This window comes from Pieris napi, chromosome 5, assembly GCF_905475465.1.
Source record: "Pieris napi chromosome 5, ilPieNapi1.2, whole genome shotgun sequence".
Lineage (NCBI taxonomy): Eukaryota > Metazoa > Arthropoda > Insecta > Lepidoptera > Pieridae > Pieris > Pieris napi.
The window spans coordinates 4,543,841-4,560,860 of record NC_062238.1 but is presented as its reverse complement, the minus strand read 5'-3'; the positions used below and the strand labels follow the sequence as shown (position 1 = coordinate 4,560,860).

The window sequence follows — 17,020 nt, the reverse complement described above, 5'->3', positions numbered from 1 at the left end:
TCATCTCTGAGGTCGTAGGTTCGATCGCCGGCTGTGCACCAATGGACTTTCTTTCTATGTGCATTTAAAATTTGCTCGAACGGTGAAGGAAAACATTGTGAGGAAACCGACATGTCTTAGACCCAAAATGTCGACGGCCTGAGTCAGGCACTGGAGGCTGATCATCTAGCGTATTAGATTGAAAAATTATCATGAAACAGATTCAGAAATCTGAGGCCAGACCGAAAGAGGTTGTAGCGCCACTGATTATTATTATCATTTATCTAACATATTTTAATAAGTATCTGATTCTCATTTAACATGAGAACTAAAATATATAGTATAAGTTTTAAAACATACATGATAATAATGACATTTTTGTAAGAAAGCGTTTGATTGATTTCATAGTTATCATAAGCAAAAAGCTATGGAAGAAAAGTTACGTACAATGATCCGACGTACGGTAGCTTCAACACCTTACCATTCATCGACAACAATTCAACTTGATTTTTAACCCGATTAAAAACCTGCTGACTAACCCAAGCCCACACACGGCACCTGAATGGGATTACCAGGTAAGTGTCTCTAATTGCTGTTAAAATCGCCGCCGACTGTTGGAACAAAGACGGCGCCTTAAAGGCAGAGTGATTTATTGATTGTCTATTGTGTATTTAGACGGATTATTCTTTGTTTGATGCGGCTTCCGTTTGATATGGTTTTTAAATTAAGGTCTTAGAAGTTGTAGGAAATTACTAGTACTATATTTAATAAAGAATCGTTATATTTGAAAAGACGTTTTTCACATAACTGGGTGAATGCGATGGAGTTGGTAACACTAATAAATATCCCCTTAAAAACGAAATCAGTGTTTTTGTTATTTTTTAAATTAAGTGCTCATCTGTCACCTTTCAATACAGCATAAACACAATTTGAGAGACAGAGACAAAAGAGTCGTTTAGTTAAAATATTTAGTTTTTTAATGAATAAGTGGAAGTCTTTGGTATACGCGAGTACTATACATTAATAAAAGTTGCTCAACAGATATTGCAAATTTATTACATAATTTACATGACACTTCGTTTTGGGTGCACTATCTCTCGATTGATGAAAGGCACTCGAAATATTGAATTTTGTAAATAATTAAAAAAAAATGTAACTACATTGTTATATTTACATCCGTTATGAAAATTTTATTTCGATAATAAATTTAGATAAACTGAAAAATAACGTATGTTTTCTTTTTAATAATATTCATTTCATTCTAACTTCTTGCTGAAATAATAAAACTCAGAATATTTACATGATATATAACAAAAAATTTAAACATCCACAAGAATACAAATAAATTTTAATACAAATATTACCAGTTTAAACATCATAATTTCAATAAAAGCGGTGTATTGATTTATGTGTGGGGGATGATGAAGGCGAAAGTGTTACCGTAAATCATACCGCTGTATTGACAGCCAATGAATACAGTGATTATACAAAGTATTTGAGGCTTTTCCAATGACGAATTTAAGGTTTGTGAATGCATTGTTTCATTAACGACTAGTTGAAACGCCATTTAGACACGAGATAAGTTGTTGATAACAAGAAATTATTATTTGTTTTACGACTTATGGTAATAACATTGGTACATTGAAAGAATATATTTTACATACTTAATCTGAATTAGGTTGTGCATATATTTACTAAGTAAGACAATTTTCCTACTCACAAATTAAAAGGTTTCTCAAGGATAATTCGTTAAGGCTATTTTGATAGTATATCATATATAGTATTCACAGTGGTCGACACGTCAAAAATGGATGATAAGAACACCTTATAAACAAGACACTCATCTACAGTCAAACAAGAGACTATTAAATATAGAAGAGAGATTTCCCTTCACCCTGCACAGAATTTTTTATTATTTTTTGTCAATTTGGCCTACGTAAGAAAACTATGTCTAAACCATGTAATTGTGGACATATGATTGGAATACATCCGCCCTATGACGTCGACCTAACCTCAAATTTACGGTCATTTTTCACATAAATCAAAGAGCGGCCGCCAAAAGATTTATTACTCTATAAGGAAGAACTACCTGCTTTATTAGATTTGTTCTATGCAGAAACAGATTTGCGAAAATGAAAGTGTAAACATACCTTTTGTTGAATTATTTTCGGTTTCACTGTTCATAGTTCTTTTGTACTTGGTCTTTGCAGATTCTCAAGTGTATTTTTTATATGTTAGATACACGTATTGTTATATTTAAAGATAAATAAATAGAAAACTAAAATCAATTTCAAATGCTTGGTCCCTATAACAGTATACCTTTAATGCTGGCATTTCTTCGCTGTATTGCGATACTTGAGCAATGAAAGTATCAGCACTAAGTATGAGGTTTTGGGTAAATAAAAAATGTTACTTTATATTGAAAAGGTTGATATTTTTGATTAAATGCTGAAGATTTTACAACATTGTAAAGATGCGTAGAAAATATTGGTATCTAAGTATGAACAATATTCTTTTATAAGCCAGACATGTAGTCTTATAATACGAAGGTACCTATTGAATGCTGCACACTGAGTTCTGGCTATCCAAACTTGGCTAATCTACGGATAGAGATCGGTGTCATTATAGCATTTTAATAGCTTTTTAGTACTAAACTAGAGTCAGATACATTACAGTAGGTAGGTAGGTCACAAAGTAAGGAGAAGAATTGCCTTACAAAATGTAGAAAATATTATAATTGAATTTAATCTAAGTATCAACAGTATTCTTTTATTAGCCAGACAAGTAGTCTTATAACACGGAGGTATTGAATGCTGCACACTGAGTTCTGGGTCTCCAAACTTCTATCTACGGACAGACATTGGCGTTATTATAGCATTTTAATAGCTTTTGAGTACTAAACTCGAGTCAGATATATTACAGTAGGTAGGTAGGTCACAAAGTAAGGGGAAAGTTTCCTTACGAAATGTAGAAAATATTATTATTGAATTTAATCTCCCTGCAAGAACTGTGAATCAGTTTTTATAAACGAAATAAAACCATTTCACTAATTACCCACATACCGTACTTGTAGCTCGCAGCGTTGAATACAGAGACTTATTCTTAACTATAAGTCCACATTAACTTGAAAACAAACAATTCGTTCCACTTCTTGTATATCCAAAAGAAACTGATTAAAACTCGTATCACACGTCAGTCAAGTACAAATTGAGGCTTGCAAAAATACATTGTATTAAAGAATCGGAATGATCGATTGTGTCAGGGCGTTCGTTTTAATTTCGATTCCCGAGTGCCGGAGGCGTGGTCGCGAGAACGATTTGTTTCATGTCCCTAGATACCTTTGATATAAATCCCGCTTTTAAGACGTACGTGTATTTTCTTCGAGAGATTCTTTACAAGCGTTTTTGTTTTGGAATAATTGAATACGGCGTACAGGCCAGTAAAGCATTCACCAGAAGGAAATTGAATGCGCAAGTATTACAGTCTCTAATGCTGGTGAGATTTCTGTCTGGAAAACTTTATATAGAGGATGACATAACTGCCTATTTGAAACAAGGTTTTTGTTAATGTAGGTAGCTTCTAAGTTTAAAACGAACTCTTAAGATTTCTCGTATAAGTTAAGAAAAATATTAACAATTTTGAATCTTGAGCTTGTTACAGCATTGTTCACATAAGTGAACAATGCTGTAACAAGCTCAAGTCATGCATAAAATGCAAGCCTTTGGCAATATAATGCAAGTTATAAGATATTATATCTCTATATATATAAAATTCTCGTGTCACAATGTTCGCTCCCATTCTCTTCCGAAACGCTCGACCGATTCATATGAAATTTTTTATGCATATTCAGTAAGTCGAAGTGATAAGAGGGGTCCATCCCAAAATTTATTTTTTATTTTTTAACCCCTAATTTTCACCCCTCTACGATCAACCCCTATTTATTATTTGTTAATTAAAATCTTATGACTGGAACTCTGAGGTTTATATAGAGAAAAATTCACAGAAAAACCTAAAAAGTTGTCATTCCAGAAAACCCAGCAGTCTCTGGGGTAACATAGCAAAATGTTTCATGTTGGTATGTACCTACTAAAAAGGTAGGCTAAGTAAAATCACATTAAGGAGAAACAAGTTCGCGGGGGCAGCTAGTATATATATATATATATTTCACACATTTTGTAATGCCGTCCAATGCGGACACGTTTTTTAATAGAACAGGAGGAAAACGGGCAGGACACAAGCATCATGGGCAGCGGCTCATCTGAGATTAAGTGATACCCGCCGCCCATCGTGAGTGTACACCTCTTAATGCCAGAGGGCTCGCGAGTGCGTCGTCGGCCTTTTAAGAGTTGAAACGATCTTTTCTTAAAGAACTCTAAGTTTGTAAGTAAGAATTGAAATACTTCAGTGGGCAGCTGGTTCCACATACTGGTGGTGTGCGGCGAAAACTGGCTTAAATATCGCTAAGCTATGAAACGACGGACATCGAGGTGATACGGGTGGAATTTCGTATTCTGCCTCGACGTCCGATGATGAAACTGTAAGATCAAAAGTAATGGTTAACGTACCTTCAAGTTATGTGTGTATCGTGTAGCTACGCCAGCAATTATCAACTTTAAAATAAATACGAATTTTAAGAAATCAGTCAAAAGTTAGCGAATCCAATATCCGTACACAAAGCGCTGCATAGAAGCGGGCGTGCATCGCTCGATACTGACAATGATTGATGATCGGTAGCGGTTCACGGCCTGCGCCAAACTATATCTCTCAGACGTTCGCTATTTTTTGTTAAAAATCGATTTTATTAATTATTGTTTGTTCGATTAATGTAGTAAATTAATAGTGGATTACTTATATCAATAATAAGAGCAGTGTTGGCCTAGTGGCTTCATCGTGCATCAATGGACTTTCTTTCTATGTGCGCATTTAACACTTGCTCGAACGGTGAATGAAAATATCGTGAGCAAACCGACATGTCTTAGACCCAAAAAGTCGACGGCGTGTGTCAGGCACTGTAGGCTGATCACGTACTTGCCTACCTATTAGATTTAAAAATGCTCATGAAACAGATTCAGAAATCTGAGGCCAAGACCTAAAAGAGGTTGTAGCGACACTGATTTTTTTACTCATATCAATAGTGAAAGCTATGTAGATGTGAAATCATTACTTATATGGGACATAAAATGCTAATAATTTTGTTACTTGTTAGACGTGGTATTATACTGGCAATATGTTCTTTTAACATGAATTTATTGGATTGTAAATTCAGCATTAAACACGTAAACTCATTAGCCTGCTTATGTATGTGTTGATTAAAAAAGTGTTAATATAAGTTACGCATAATACGCGAGGTGAGTGCCCCCCAGCGCGCGCAGCGGGAGATTGCTTCTGTTGGACAAGCGCTCATTGCATCAACATTTATTCTACATATATTTATTGCATTACTGGCGTATTTTAGAAGAGATTTTACTTTATTACAAAGGACGTAATATGGTAGATTTATACTGGTACGAGAGCGAACATATTATAAGATAAAAGATTTAAAAAAACGCAGATGTGTCCATTTTTTTAAAGATTTAAATTATTTAATCTAAGTATTATTGGCCTCATCTAGACAAAAGGTGTAGATGGTTTTAGTAAACAGGCCGAGGTTTGGAGGTAACGGGAATTGGGTAACTTCTACTGATAAAGGGGCTGTTCAAGTATTACGTAATCATATTTACTATAATTTATCCCTCCCCCCCTTCCTCTTGTCAGCAAAAGTAAGCTCTCAAAAATAATAGTACAAAAACGTGTTAATTTTTTGTGGGAATCCTCAAAAATGCATTTCGTTTTCAAGCATAGATAATGTGTAGGTAATATGTGTAAAAAAGTAAATAATTACTGTTGACGTAATCACCAAATATGAAAATCAATAGTGCTTACTTGAACGGCCCCAAACCAACAAGTTAGGTAAATAAACCTTTATCATATTCTGTAAAAATAAGTTAAAGTATAAAAATCACCCCAATATTATTATTGTACTAATTTGATCGCAAAAATGACGTATGAGTACCAGGTGAGGTCGTGTTCTCACGACGTATGGTGATGGATCATCACATCGGGTTTTGTTACGTTTTATCCCAGAGACAAATTTGGGGTCAATTGTTTTGTGTGATCAGTAGAAACTTTTTTATTAGCGTTCTTCTTTTTGTTAGATACCGTTATAAAATGACCACATAAAAACAAATAGTTAAGGTGAATATTATAATTATTTATAACGACACAAACATATTTATGTTTTTGAGTCTCTCTATACACATTTGGTTCGGTCACCAAACATTCAAAATGTAAGTAAGGTTCTACGGAAGTCTTATAAACATTCCTTTTATACAATACACAGTCAACCGATATGTAAAAATTATGTTCTAAAATGTTCTCACTTATAATTTGTGTTTATAGTGCATGTCGAATTCGTTCCGTTACACGGCGAATGGCGGCGACCTACCAGTAGACGATGTGATCCCACAAACTTAAAACGGTTAGCAACGAGAGATGTCGTCAGCAATTCAATATATTTTGGAGTAATTTGACGTTCATTAAAGAAGTTCTGAGACCGTGAACCAGAACACAATGGTTCAATGGTCATTTGTAACCGTTGAAAGGCATAATGATAATCATTTGTAGTGAGTTACGAAACTTTCGAACTATTTGCTTTCTTTACACAAATTGTTTTTGCTTACATTAATTCACCACTCACCTTGTTGACTGTTTTTTCTGGTCGTTTTTTTCTCCTTCATCCAAGGATACTCGGGTACGTTGAGACCACCACCAGGGGACGGCAGGTCCGGACCGTATCCGGGAGGTGTGTGCTGCGGACTTAGTTCTCCCCCACCCAGTTGTGGAAGAGCAGTCATGAACTCAGCCATCGAAGGTTGGCTGTTAATGAAGCCAGTTTCTGTTTCCAGCATGGGGTGGGGTGCTCCTGCAGCCGTAACGGCCGCGAGCCAGAAGCCATTCCCCCCATGCTCCATGCGATGGTCCTGCGCAGGTCCCATCGGCGGCGTGTTCCTTGCCTTTACTGCAAATTCCTCGTCCATTTCATCGCGCACCCCCATGCCAACTCTCGTAGGCTTTGCCCTCACGGGGAAGTCTTCGCATTTTATCTTGCGCACCAGAGGGTTACTGTCGAGTGGCAGTGCGGCTGAGTTGCAAATCTCTTGCATAGCTGTCTTTTACGTCATTCATGTGTCGGCTTCACACTTTGCGGTGATCGCTAGCATTTTTCGTATTTAACAAGGTGTGCTTCATAGCATACAGTTTCCATGTACCGCGTTGACAGCAACATCTCTGAAACAGATATTTTGTACATGAGGTTTTAATCTAGGTACATTACACGAGGTACATTTAATCTAGACATAGGTTTAACAAAATAGGGGATTTTAAACGAAAGACCTATATAAACAACAATTTGATATGCCCGATTAAGTTGTCATAAGGAGTAGTTCAGTTCTTAGAGTAAGAACTAAAGACTGTATTTACTAGACAGTAAAACAGTCACACAGCTAAATGTTTCTCACAACGATAAAGCCTACTAAAGCATATTAAAGACATACAAACAGAATTACTATAATCAAAAGGGCCCAGATCAGCTTTAAGTTAATGTCACCAGCAACACAGTGGGGCATTACTACTTGGAGTGACAGCTGTAAACACTACTTATTTTATACATTATAAACGCACAATTCGAAATATCTGAATAGTAGGTTTACGCGAGACAAACCCGGAAACCAATACAGTAAGTGAATTCATACTGTCAGTGTAAGATATTAAACACTCAGCGATAGCGAATCATCGACAAATATTGAATGAAGACAAAGGAAAATCGTAGACATCTTTTTTATTTTCACGATAAATATTGAATTAGATTACGTGTTTTGCTTTAAGAATACATTAAACAATAATACTTTAGACACGTGTTAGTTAATGTTAATAATTTGTAGAGCTGGCCTTACCTATGCATATTTTGACCTTTGTCATTGACGCAGTTCTTCAAACATAAGAATACCAGAAGTCAAAATGTGATGTAAAAAGATATTAAGTCTAATATTCCTTAATTACAAATACAATAGGTTGAGTCGTGGTTCATTCGGCAATTTTTGTGGGACGTTCAACACTTGTGTCGAATAATTTCGAGTCGTGATGAGCGAGGGAATAATGAGCGCTCGAAATTGTTTATTATAATTTAGCGGCCATCATGGAGTGTATATCGCGTACCTAATGTCGACAACAATAAAGTTATTAAAATTGTCATGAGCTACTACAGCGGAGAATGATGAGATAATGAACACATAATATTCAAATGAGAAATGCAATGAGGATAATACTCGTATATAATTGAAAATGCTAGAGGTCAGTTGGTATTGCAAAACATTGCGGCACTTGTTTCAAGAGATCTTGATTATTTTGTCAAATATTTATAAACCCATAGCCATAGAAACTATTTTATGGACAAAAAAAATATGAAAGTTTAATTAAGTTAATGTACAATTATATTTTTGTGTCATGTCATAGAAATACATATCTTCAGACTTCATTTGTTTACTTACGAGATAATATTTGATATTGAAAAATAAACTTAATGGTTAACAACTTTTGGCGGCGGTATCACTTAACATCAGGTGAGCCTCCTGCCCGTTTACCCCGTTCTATAAAAAAAAAAACTTTTGAATCGTCCACCGATTCGAGACATTATAGTGTTACCCTGACTATCGAAGTGGGAATGTTCACAAAATGGCACGACGGTTTTCGCTGAGCGTCAATTTAAAATTCAAACCACGTTCGAAATACGATTTTTTCCGTTGGAATTTGCGGTTCGCCGGGAGGTATGGCGGGATCGCGCCTTTTTGTTTTATTTTATTTTTTCGAAAGTGGAACGGCTGGCGGTTAAACCTATTTTAATGTGTATGGGTCTGCGTTCTGAATTAAAATTCTCACCACGTTTTCCGTATGAACGATGAAATGTAATTTCTTTAAAAGTGTGTTGTTTCCCGGCATGGCGAACGGATATTTCATCTACCGGAAATGCAGATTATATGTTGAAACAAAATGAATTATAGTCCATTGTTGTTTGATTACCTATACTTTATATGTTGTGTATTCGTTTTATAAACTAATATTTGAAGACCTATAGAATATATGAATTCATCTAATGATTCGTTTTTATCTGAACAAAGAGAAACAAAACGATAATGATATTTTTTCTATCAAGATAATTTAAAGTTTGTCAAGCTGTGTATCCTTCCCTGTTGTTTTCCTCTTTAGGGGGAGGTTTTACGCCACGTTTCACTTTCCCGGTACCCCGTGGACTCCCCTTTAAAAACGCATAAAATCCGGAGCATAGCCTACTTATGAATTTATTTATGGCGCTATTTACAGAATACTCATTGAAATGTGAGAGCTTATAAAATAGCAGTTTTCCTAATTTCATGTGTTTGGCTTATTGTTATAGCCTAGAAGGGTTGGGGTAGATTTTATTTTCCTAAAAAGAAATGAACAATAGTCAAATTAATATATTTATTATTTTTCTTTCTTAACATTGACGTTCATAAGTGTACGTAGCTACAGATATAAATACTATTGATAAAAACATGAAACCAAATTCGTGTTGTAATAGTAATAACTTAGATGAAACGTCTTTAATTTAAAAATAAGAAATCGATTGAGAACTTTTGTTTTACTAACAAATTATAAGTGTTATTATGAAAATACTTAATTTAAATAATTTATTATAATAAAAATATTTGACCCTACTTAAACCGGTGGGAATTTCATATTTTATTTTCCGATAAATTCCAATATGTACTATGAACCCTTTCTGTATCTATTAGGAACACTGCGTATAATTGCTGCAGCATCAGATTCGATTCCTAGCAAAGTAATATTTCAAGTCTCACGGCACAAAAGATACAAAGATACTAAATAGATACAACTTAATTGTAAAAAGTAACCTTTCGACACGTTCCAAATTCAAATATTTCGCCAGCTACTTTGTAAACAATATTTCAGTGTAATTTTACTACCAATTTAGTTATTTAAATGTCTGCGTGTCGGGTTCGGGCAAGTAGTGGTTAGCTTCCAATTTACTAGCCGTAACGATTTCCTCTTCGGGGAATAGAATGGCGTGCGTCCAGGGCCCGCCCACTATGTATATACACTGCCTTATATATTCAAAATGGAATACGTCATGAACACCATTGCATTTTCCTTTGTTTTTATTTCATATTCCCAGTAAAGGTTTATTTCTATTGGAAGGTTTTATCTTTAATCAAAGGTGAGTTACCAGCAAATGGGTGTGAGGGTAAACAATGTGTTTGTTCTCTATATGAGGCAAAGCCAACTCTGTGTATTTTCTGAAGTGTTATAAGTATGTTTAGTAGGTAGATTGTGCTATGTGGTTAAATTATATTATATTAAAAAAAAATTTAAAAGCTAATCCTGGAAGTTCTGATAAGCCTATAAAAAATAATAATTAAATGACTGGTGCTACAGCGTTTTTAAGTCTGGGCCTCAGATTTCTGTATCTATATCTAATAGGCAAGTAGGTGATCAGTCTCTTGAGCCAGACACAGACCGTCCACTTTATAGGTCTAAGGCTAGCCGGTTTCCTCACGATGTTTTTCTTCACCGTTCGAGCGAATGTTAAATGCGCACATAGAAAGAAAGTCCATTGGTGCACAGCCGGGGATCGAATCTACGATCTCAGGAATAAGAGTCACACGCTGAAGCTGCCAGGCCAACTTTGCTCTAGCCTATATAAATATTAATAATAAAAGAAAATTAAACGTCAATTTGAATGTTTGATTTATCTAATTTTCTCTGAAATTTACGTTGCTATAACAATATCTATATTAGCTTTTTTATACATGGTTTTCGAATACGTTGAGTCTGTATATAATACCTACTGAAAATTCTGCGGGGTAAAGAGGGATCAGTGTGTTCAAATTAGTGTAATAAGATTTTCTTTTATGAAAAAGGGTGTAATCGTTGTAATGTTACTTATTTTGACGTATTGACAAGAATCAAGTAAGTACTTAGTAAATGAGCTGGCATAGATGTAGAAAATATAAATTTTATTAATGTATTAATAGTATAATAAACTTAAATAATAATTGAGCCTTGATATTCCTTTCGTATTATTCTATTAATATGCATAAAATAGCAATACAAGTATTTATTTATTTATTTATTACCGAGAACGTAAAAAAAGGAGGGGTTTTATTAATTAAAGAAGAAACCTTATACCTATAAAAGCGTAGGTCTACGTACCTATCATTAACCAACAAAGACTTCAAGGAATTTACGATAAAATCAAGCTTTATATCATACATTGTTGTTCCCACGTAGGCATTGAATACCCACGTATCTGCCCACGATGTCCTTTCATAAATTTAGAGACATCTTTACCCTTGATAAACCTATTTGGAACATCTAATAAAATTCAAATTTCGAATGTCACTGGGCAGTGTTGTCAGTTGTCAAACAAAGGGTTTTCTTTTAGATAAAAATAAGAAAACTCTATTGAAATGGTACACAATGTCAGAAGTTATTGTGTTTGAAAGAGCAATTTTTATAATCTGATACTGATAAAGTTTTTAAATGTAGTGCTATAGTAGTATATCTAATAATACTACAACACCAATCGAATAAATAGACATGGGTGACATTTGATATTTCTTTAGACCACCATGATGCTTTAATGGTGTCATTGCTCATTAAGGCATAAAAACATTAGGAACTCGTAAAATTTTCTCCAAAGGATTTGGTCCAACATATCTATAAAGTATATTACAAAATACAATTATTGAAATGATGCAAACATTTTACTTTAAAACCTTGTAAACACATAAAACACGACATTTCCACATCAACTTTGAATTTTTCAATTTATGTGAAAAGCGTGTGCGAAAATTACAACAGTGGAAACTCCATTAGAAATTATCGCAGCCATCTTGAAGCTTACATTCATGCTTATAATTAACTTTCTAATCTATCTCATCTGAAGGTCAACAAAAACTTACACAACTCTTAATAACTTTTTTGCTATAATACTCATTTCATGGTCAGAAAGCCTAGAGGATTGCTCATGTGCAGAAACATCTTCGTATTAAAATAGTTTAATAACTGAATAACAATATAGACAAACGCTTGTTAAGAGATAGGGACTTCAGGAATTTTTTTGTAAAACAAAAAACTTGGCGATTAAAAAGAGTGGCGGAGAGTTTAGTTGATTTGAGAACTGGCAGTAAATATAAAATTAGAATTAGAAGAAATTAGAGCATTTAATATGTATTTTATTGACGTTCATAATTGTACATTGTGTTACCTAAATGAATAAACGATTTTGAATTTAAATTTAAATCTAAAAGATTCTATTGGACTAGAAAGAGCAAAGCTTACACAAAAATACTACTATAGGTTTAATAGCAACTTTTGTAGACTTGTGTGGAATAATTATTTAATGGTGGCATACGAGGTGTGGGCCGTTAGTTGCACAATAATTACATTAAATAATTAAGCAGACCCGCTGTAGTATCTTGAAGAAAAGGATCTGATACAACTCTATGACAGCATGATAGTAATGTTAAAGTCAGTTATACAACCAGTACCTATAACTATACCTACATGTAATGTTTTCCTCTCGTAAAAAAGGTGATAACTGAGATAAGGGCCCCTATAAAAAGAGCCAAACGACTAATAATAATTGTAATATACATTGTATATTACTTACTGACTAATAATACGAATGTATTTCGTCACGTCTCTCTTCCATTCAAATCCGATGTTTCAATAACAGATAAAGTAAAAAGATAAAAGTAAGAAGACTCGTATACGTGTATTCTGTGCGACTAATTCTACATTCCCAAACGGTAGCTGTAACGTACCTACTGGTATCTAATTATTCTAAATTAGTCAGAATGGATCTCTGATTAAAAATTATTTGTATCACATTTTGTTAGATACAAACAAGCAAATAGGCTTAGAGCAATACTAGGCAGTGTTCTCTTGGTTATTTTCAGGTATTATTTATTGAAACAAATAAATTTCTAACGGCAAATAATGTTATAAATTCAATACATCATTACATAAATTCTTGAACAACAACTAATCCCGGTTAAGACCGCAATAATCAATAAAGGATTGTTATAAAACTAAAACATTTAATTTCGTTTTTGTTTTTTTCGGTTATTTGCCAATACGTCCTAACAAACAAACCCCTTTTAGACTAATAAATCCTTTACATCTATTAAGGGTAAGTGACAAAGCGTCAAGTGTTGTGATCATGTAGCGGAAGGCAGAGGTCATAAGATGCCTCGTAAACGTCGAATCACCCCGACTACGCCGAGATTCGTGATGGATCGCGGGGGTGATTCCACTCGTAAAATTGTTACGGCAAATCTCTATATGAAATATATATTCCAATGGCGCTACAACCTTTTAGGTCTGTAGGTCCATACGAGCGTGTGTTAAATGCGCACATAGACAGTTCATTGGTGGTCGGGAATGGAACTTACGATCCCAAGGATGAGAGAAACCATTAGGTCAACATATGATGTATATTACATACACTAAAATTTTAAATCTAAGTCTGAGAGAGTCTGCTGCTTAGTTTGCTTTCCAGTGAATTCATAGTTTGGAAGGCACCTAAGGCTGGGCAAATTATTAATAAAACAGATGCATAAATGTGTCTGTATTGGAGTTTATAGGATGAACACACACATAATTATGTGTTAGTTATATGAAGACATATTATTAATATCCTATTAATTAAATTGTTTTCGTCTCAGCGTTATTGTACATATTGCAGAGTATATAGTATAGGTAGCTAATATTGTTATTCTATTTACCCTTGAAATTGGGACTTCGATATTCTAGTCAGTAATTAATTTGAGATGGGTTACTGAAGCCGTTATACGCCATCCATATATGTAATAATAATAATGTGTATCTAACGTCATATTTAAAGGATCGCTCATGATATAATTCTACTACGTACTTTTGAGATGTTATATGAGTGGAGATGGGGTAGCTTCATGTGTGAATGAAAAATATACCTATCCTCTTTTGAACAAAACTTTTTATTAAAAAATACAGCGGTGGGAAAACTTTAATATGTAAATTTCGATTCACTATGAGCTAAACCTATGTATATACTCCATAGTTCCTATTCCAGTAGCTCTACCAGGCATTTGACAAAGGTTTTTTATTCCTTCACAAAAAAATAAATATTTTTAAGTCGACGGAAATAGACATCTGTCGAAATAGACTTGGGGAGAAATTGGCTGTGCCAAAAATTAATCTAGAACTGTAAGTATAAGAAAAACACCTTTTGTATGGCAATCAAAATACTACTAGAGTTTTTAAAAATCGAGTTAGTGTCCTTCTTTTGAAAATAAGCAGATATTAGTAATGATTATTGGTGTGAAACACTATAATTAATATTAATTTGGTAACGTAATAAAAAAAATTATAATGTGATATTTATCACTACAAATAATATAAGAATAGACTATAAAAATATGACTCAATGTAAGTAACTTCTATGTAAAATTCCTTTTAGAACAGATGCACGACATTATGTGTGGCAGAATATGCGAACTTTAGAGTGTATCTACCACTATAACATTTTTGTACCATATTCTTGCAAATAAATTATATTATTATAAAGCATTTAACGCGAATATGTCTATGAAGAATCATTTTGTACGCATCTAGGGACGGCAAAAAATATTATATTGAAAATTTTTAAACAAATATTTTGCTCAGACGTTAGCGTTTGTCTCACCAATTAACGAGAATCAGTTTAACCATATTGATAGAGCTTATGACAAAATACTACTTTAGACATGACACATAGCAGTTATAGCCATGTCATAGAATATTTTATTATTTATTTCTGTGAAATAACGGTAACATGATGATTTCATTGCTGCCTGCTTCTTAGATTAATAACAAACTTCACAATTGGGTTTTTACAAACTTAATACCTGCCTAGCGGAAATTCTTACGGCTAGGTATTTAGAATCTAGACAGATCGATTTGACGCTTGCCAAGGGGTGTGTTAAAGGATATCTACATTATATCACAGGGTTGTATCACGGATGGGCGTGCCCTCAAACCGCCCAGCGACGGAGGCGGGACCTATCGTTATCAAGAATTTAAACTCAAGATTCTATTATAAATACCTAGGTAACAAATTACAGATTATTTATTAACATATAAAGTTCTCTTATAAGAAGATCTTCGTCTATAATCAGATATGCGTTTGAACAACTATTTTATTCTTTAACTCATTTGTTAGGATTAGATATTATTGGAAAATTTTTAAAATGGTATGTTAAAGTCTGATGGTAGTATGTCGACTTGTATAAGAGTCATAGAAATATATTGCCATTATAAGTATCACATTTATTTCTTAGTAGTATCTAAGAGATAATTTTGTTTGCAGCCTGCGTCAATATGATGATTTCAATTTTTATTAGTCTTAAGGGGTTTCAAAGTAGGGTTATTCATATTTCATTCAAATTACCCTTCTTGTTTATAAACTAAACATCCACGTAGTTTATATACAAAAAAGGATAAAATGCCTTTAATTTTGAATTATTATTGCCTTGAAGCATTATTGTTTATTAATTAGTTAAGCGAATTATATTTTTTAATATATTCCTTAGACATATAAAGATGTTAATATTTTAAATAGGTATATTGAGTGGTTTTAGTATAAAATTTAATTTTAGTGAATATGTAGGTATATTATGGTATATACATATCCTAATACATATCAATTACCTATAATTACAACTCTTACAAAGTTTTGAAAAGTCATAATTTGGAATTAAAATCAGTTAAGTCTAATAAAGTTTGATATCGAGATAACATTTTATAAACTTATCTCCTTAATATTTATCTATTATATGCAGACTATATGAGATATGTACCGTTTCGTACCTATACAAGTTTCATATATATACTTTTGTATCTACCTAAAAGATATATTTGTAAATATTATGTTAAATTTATTTGTTATTGAGCAAAAACATACGCACCTTACTATTACTAGGTATACCAAAACACAAAGTTTATGACTTAATTTAGTCTGAACAACACATCACTTCACTCACACATAATCCATAGAACAATAATCACTATGTTCTCACAAAGTCAACAAAAAAATTATCAATAGATTTGTTATCAGTCCTACTATCGGAATGTCAGCGTGGCGTGTCGACTGTCAACTGTCTACTAAACGAATCGTCACTGTTCGCTCGCCGCCATGCCCATTTTCATAGTTGAATTTATTTTAGAACGTTATAACACGTAAAACATATTACGCAAATTTAAACTTTATATCAGAGTGTTAGAGAACATTATTTCAATATGGTGGTAGAGCTCTTTGAATAGACTTAAGTAAGCGACGCGAAACCAAAATGTATCTTCTTTCTTTGTTTATCCCGTATTAGGCGGCTATGTTATATCTCAGCCATTGGTGACTCTAAATTCACAATAAAAGTTTTTAATAATCATTTATAATCTTGCGATACTTTCCAAAATATTATTTTAAAAAAGGATGTTGAAAGTAAATTTTAGAATAGTTTTAAAAGCTGAGTTTGTATCGTAAAATGCAAAACTCTACCCGTTGATTAGTGCCATCTCCTTCTCTCACATATCTTGTTTATTTCACATTGCGCTATTGGGCCAATGGCGTTTACGGATCGACCCACCTTACTGCAGATAAACTATTATTGAATAATGTGCTCTATCACCTGTGTATAAAGTTTAACTTTTTACTATATAATTTCCAGCTACCGGCGTTTATCACGCAAATGTTCTAATTTTAAATCAAGTGTAGGCGGAGCGTTCGTGTTGAAGCTTTTATATTGAAAAACAAAATGTCTTTAAAGAGAACCTGTTTTGGGAAAGTTAAGCCTTTTATGTACGTGGGATTTGAGTTTATTCTTCGGGACGACATAGCACCTTCTGCGTTTGTTCGCGTTGGCGTCTGAAT

General features: G+C 33.5%; 1 protein-coding gene across 1 annotated transcript in view; it reads right to left on the bottom strand.

Moving 5' to 3' along the window:
* LOC125049829 (homeotic protein proboscipedia) overlaps positions 1-16,247 on the bottom strand; it is a 45,678-nt gene extending 29,431 nt beyond the window's left edge. Inside the window, exons 1-2 of the mRNA XM_047649295.1 lie at positions 16,062-16,247; positions 6,716-7,305 (exon numbers count right to left, since the gene is read on the bottom strand). Of these exons, the coding sequence (XP_047505251.1) occupies positions 6,716-7,181 (466 nt within the window). The 5' untranslated portion in view covers positions 7,182-7,305; positions 16,062-16,247. The remainder of the gene's footprint in view (positions 1-6,715; positions 7,306-16,061) is intronic.
* Between the last annotated feature and the right edge of the window lie 773 nt (positions 16,248-17,020).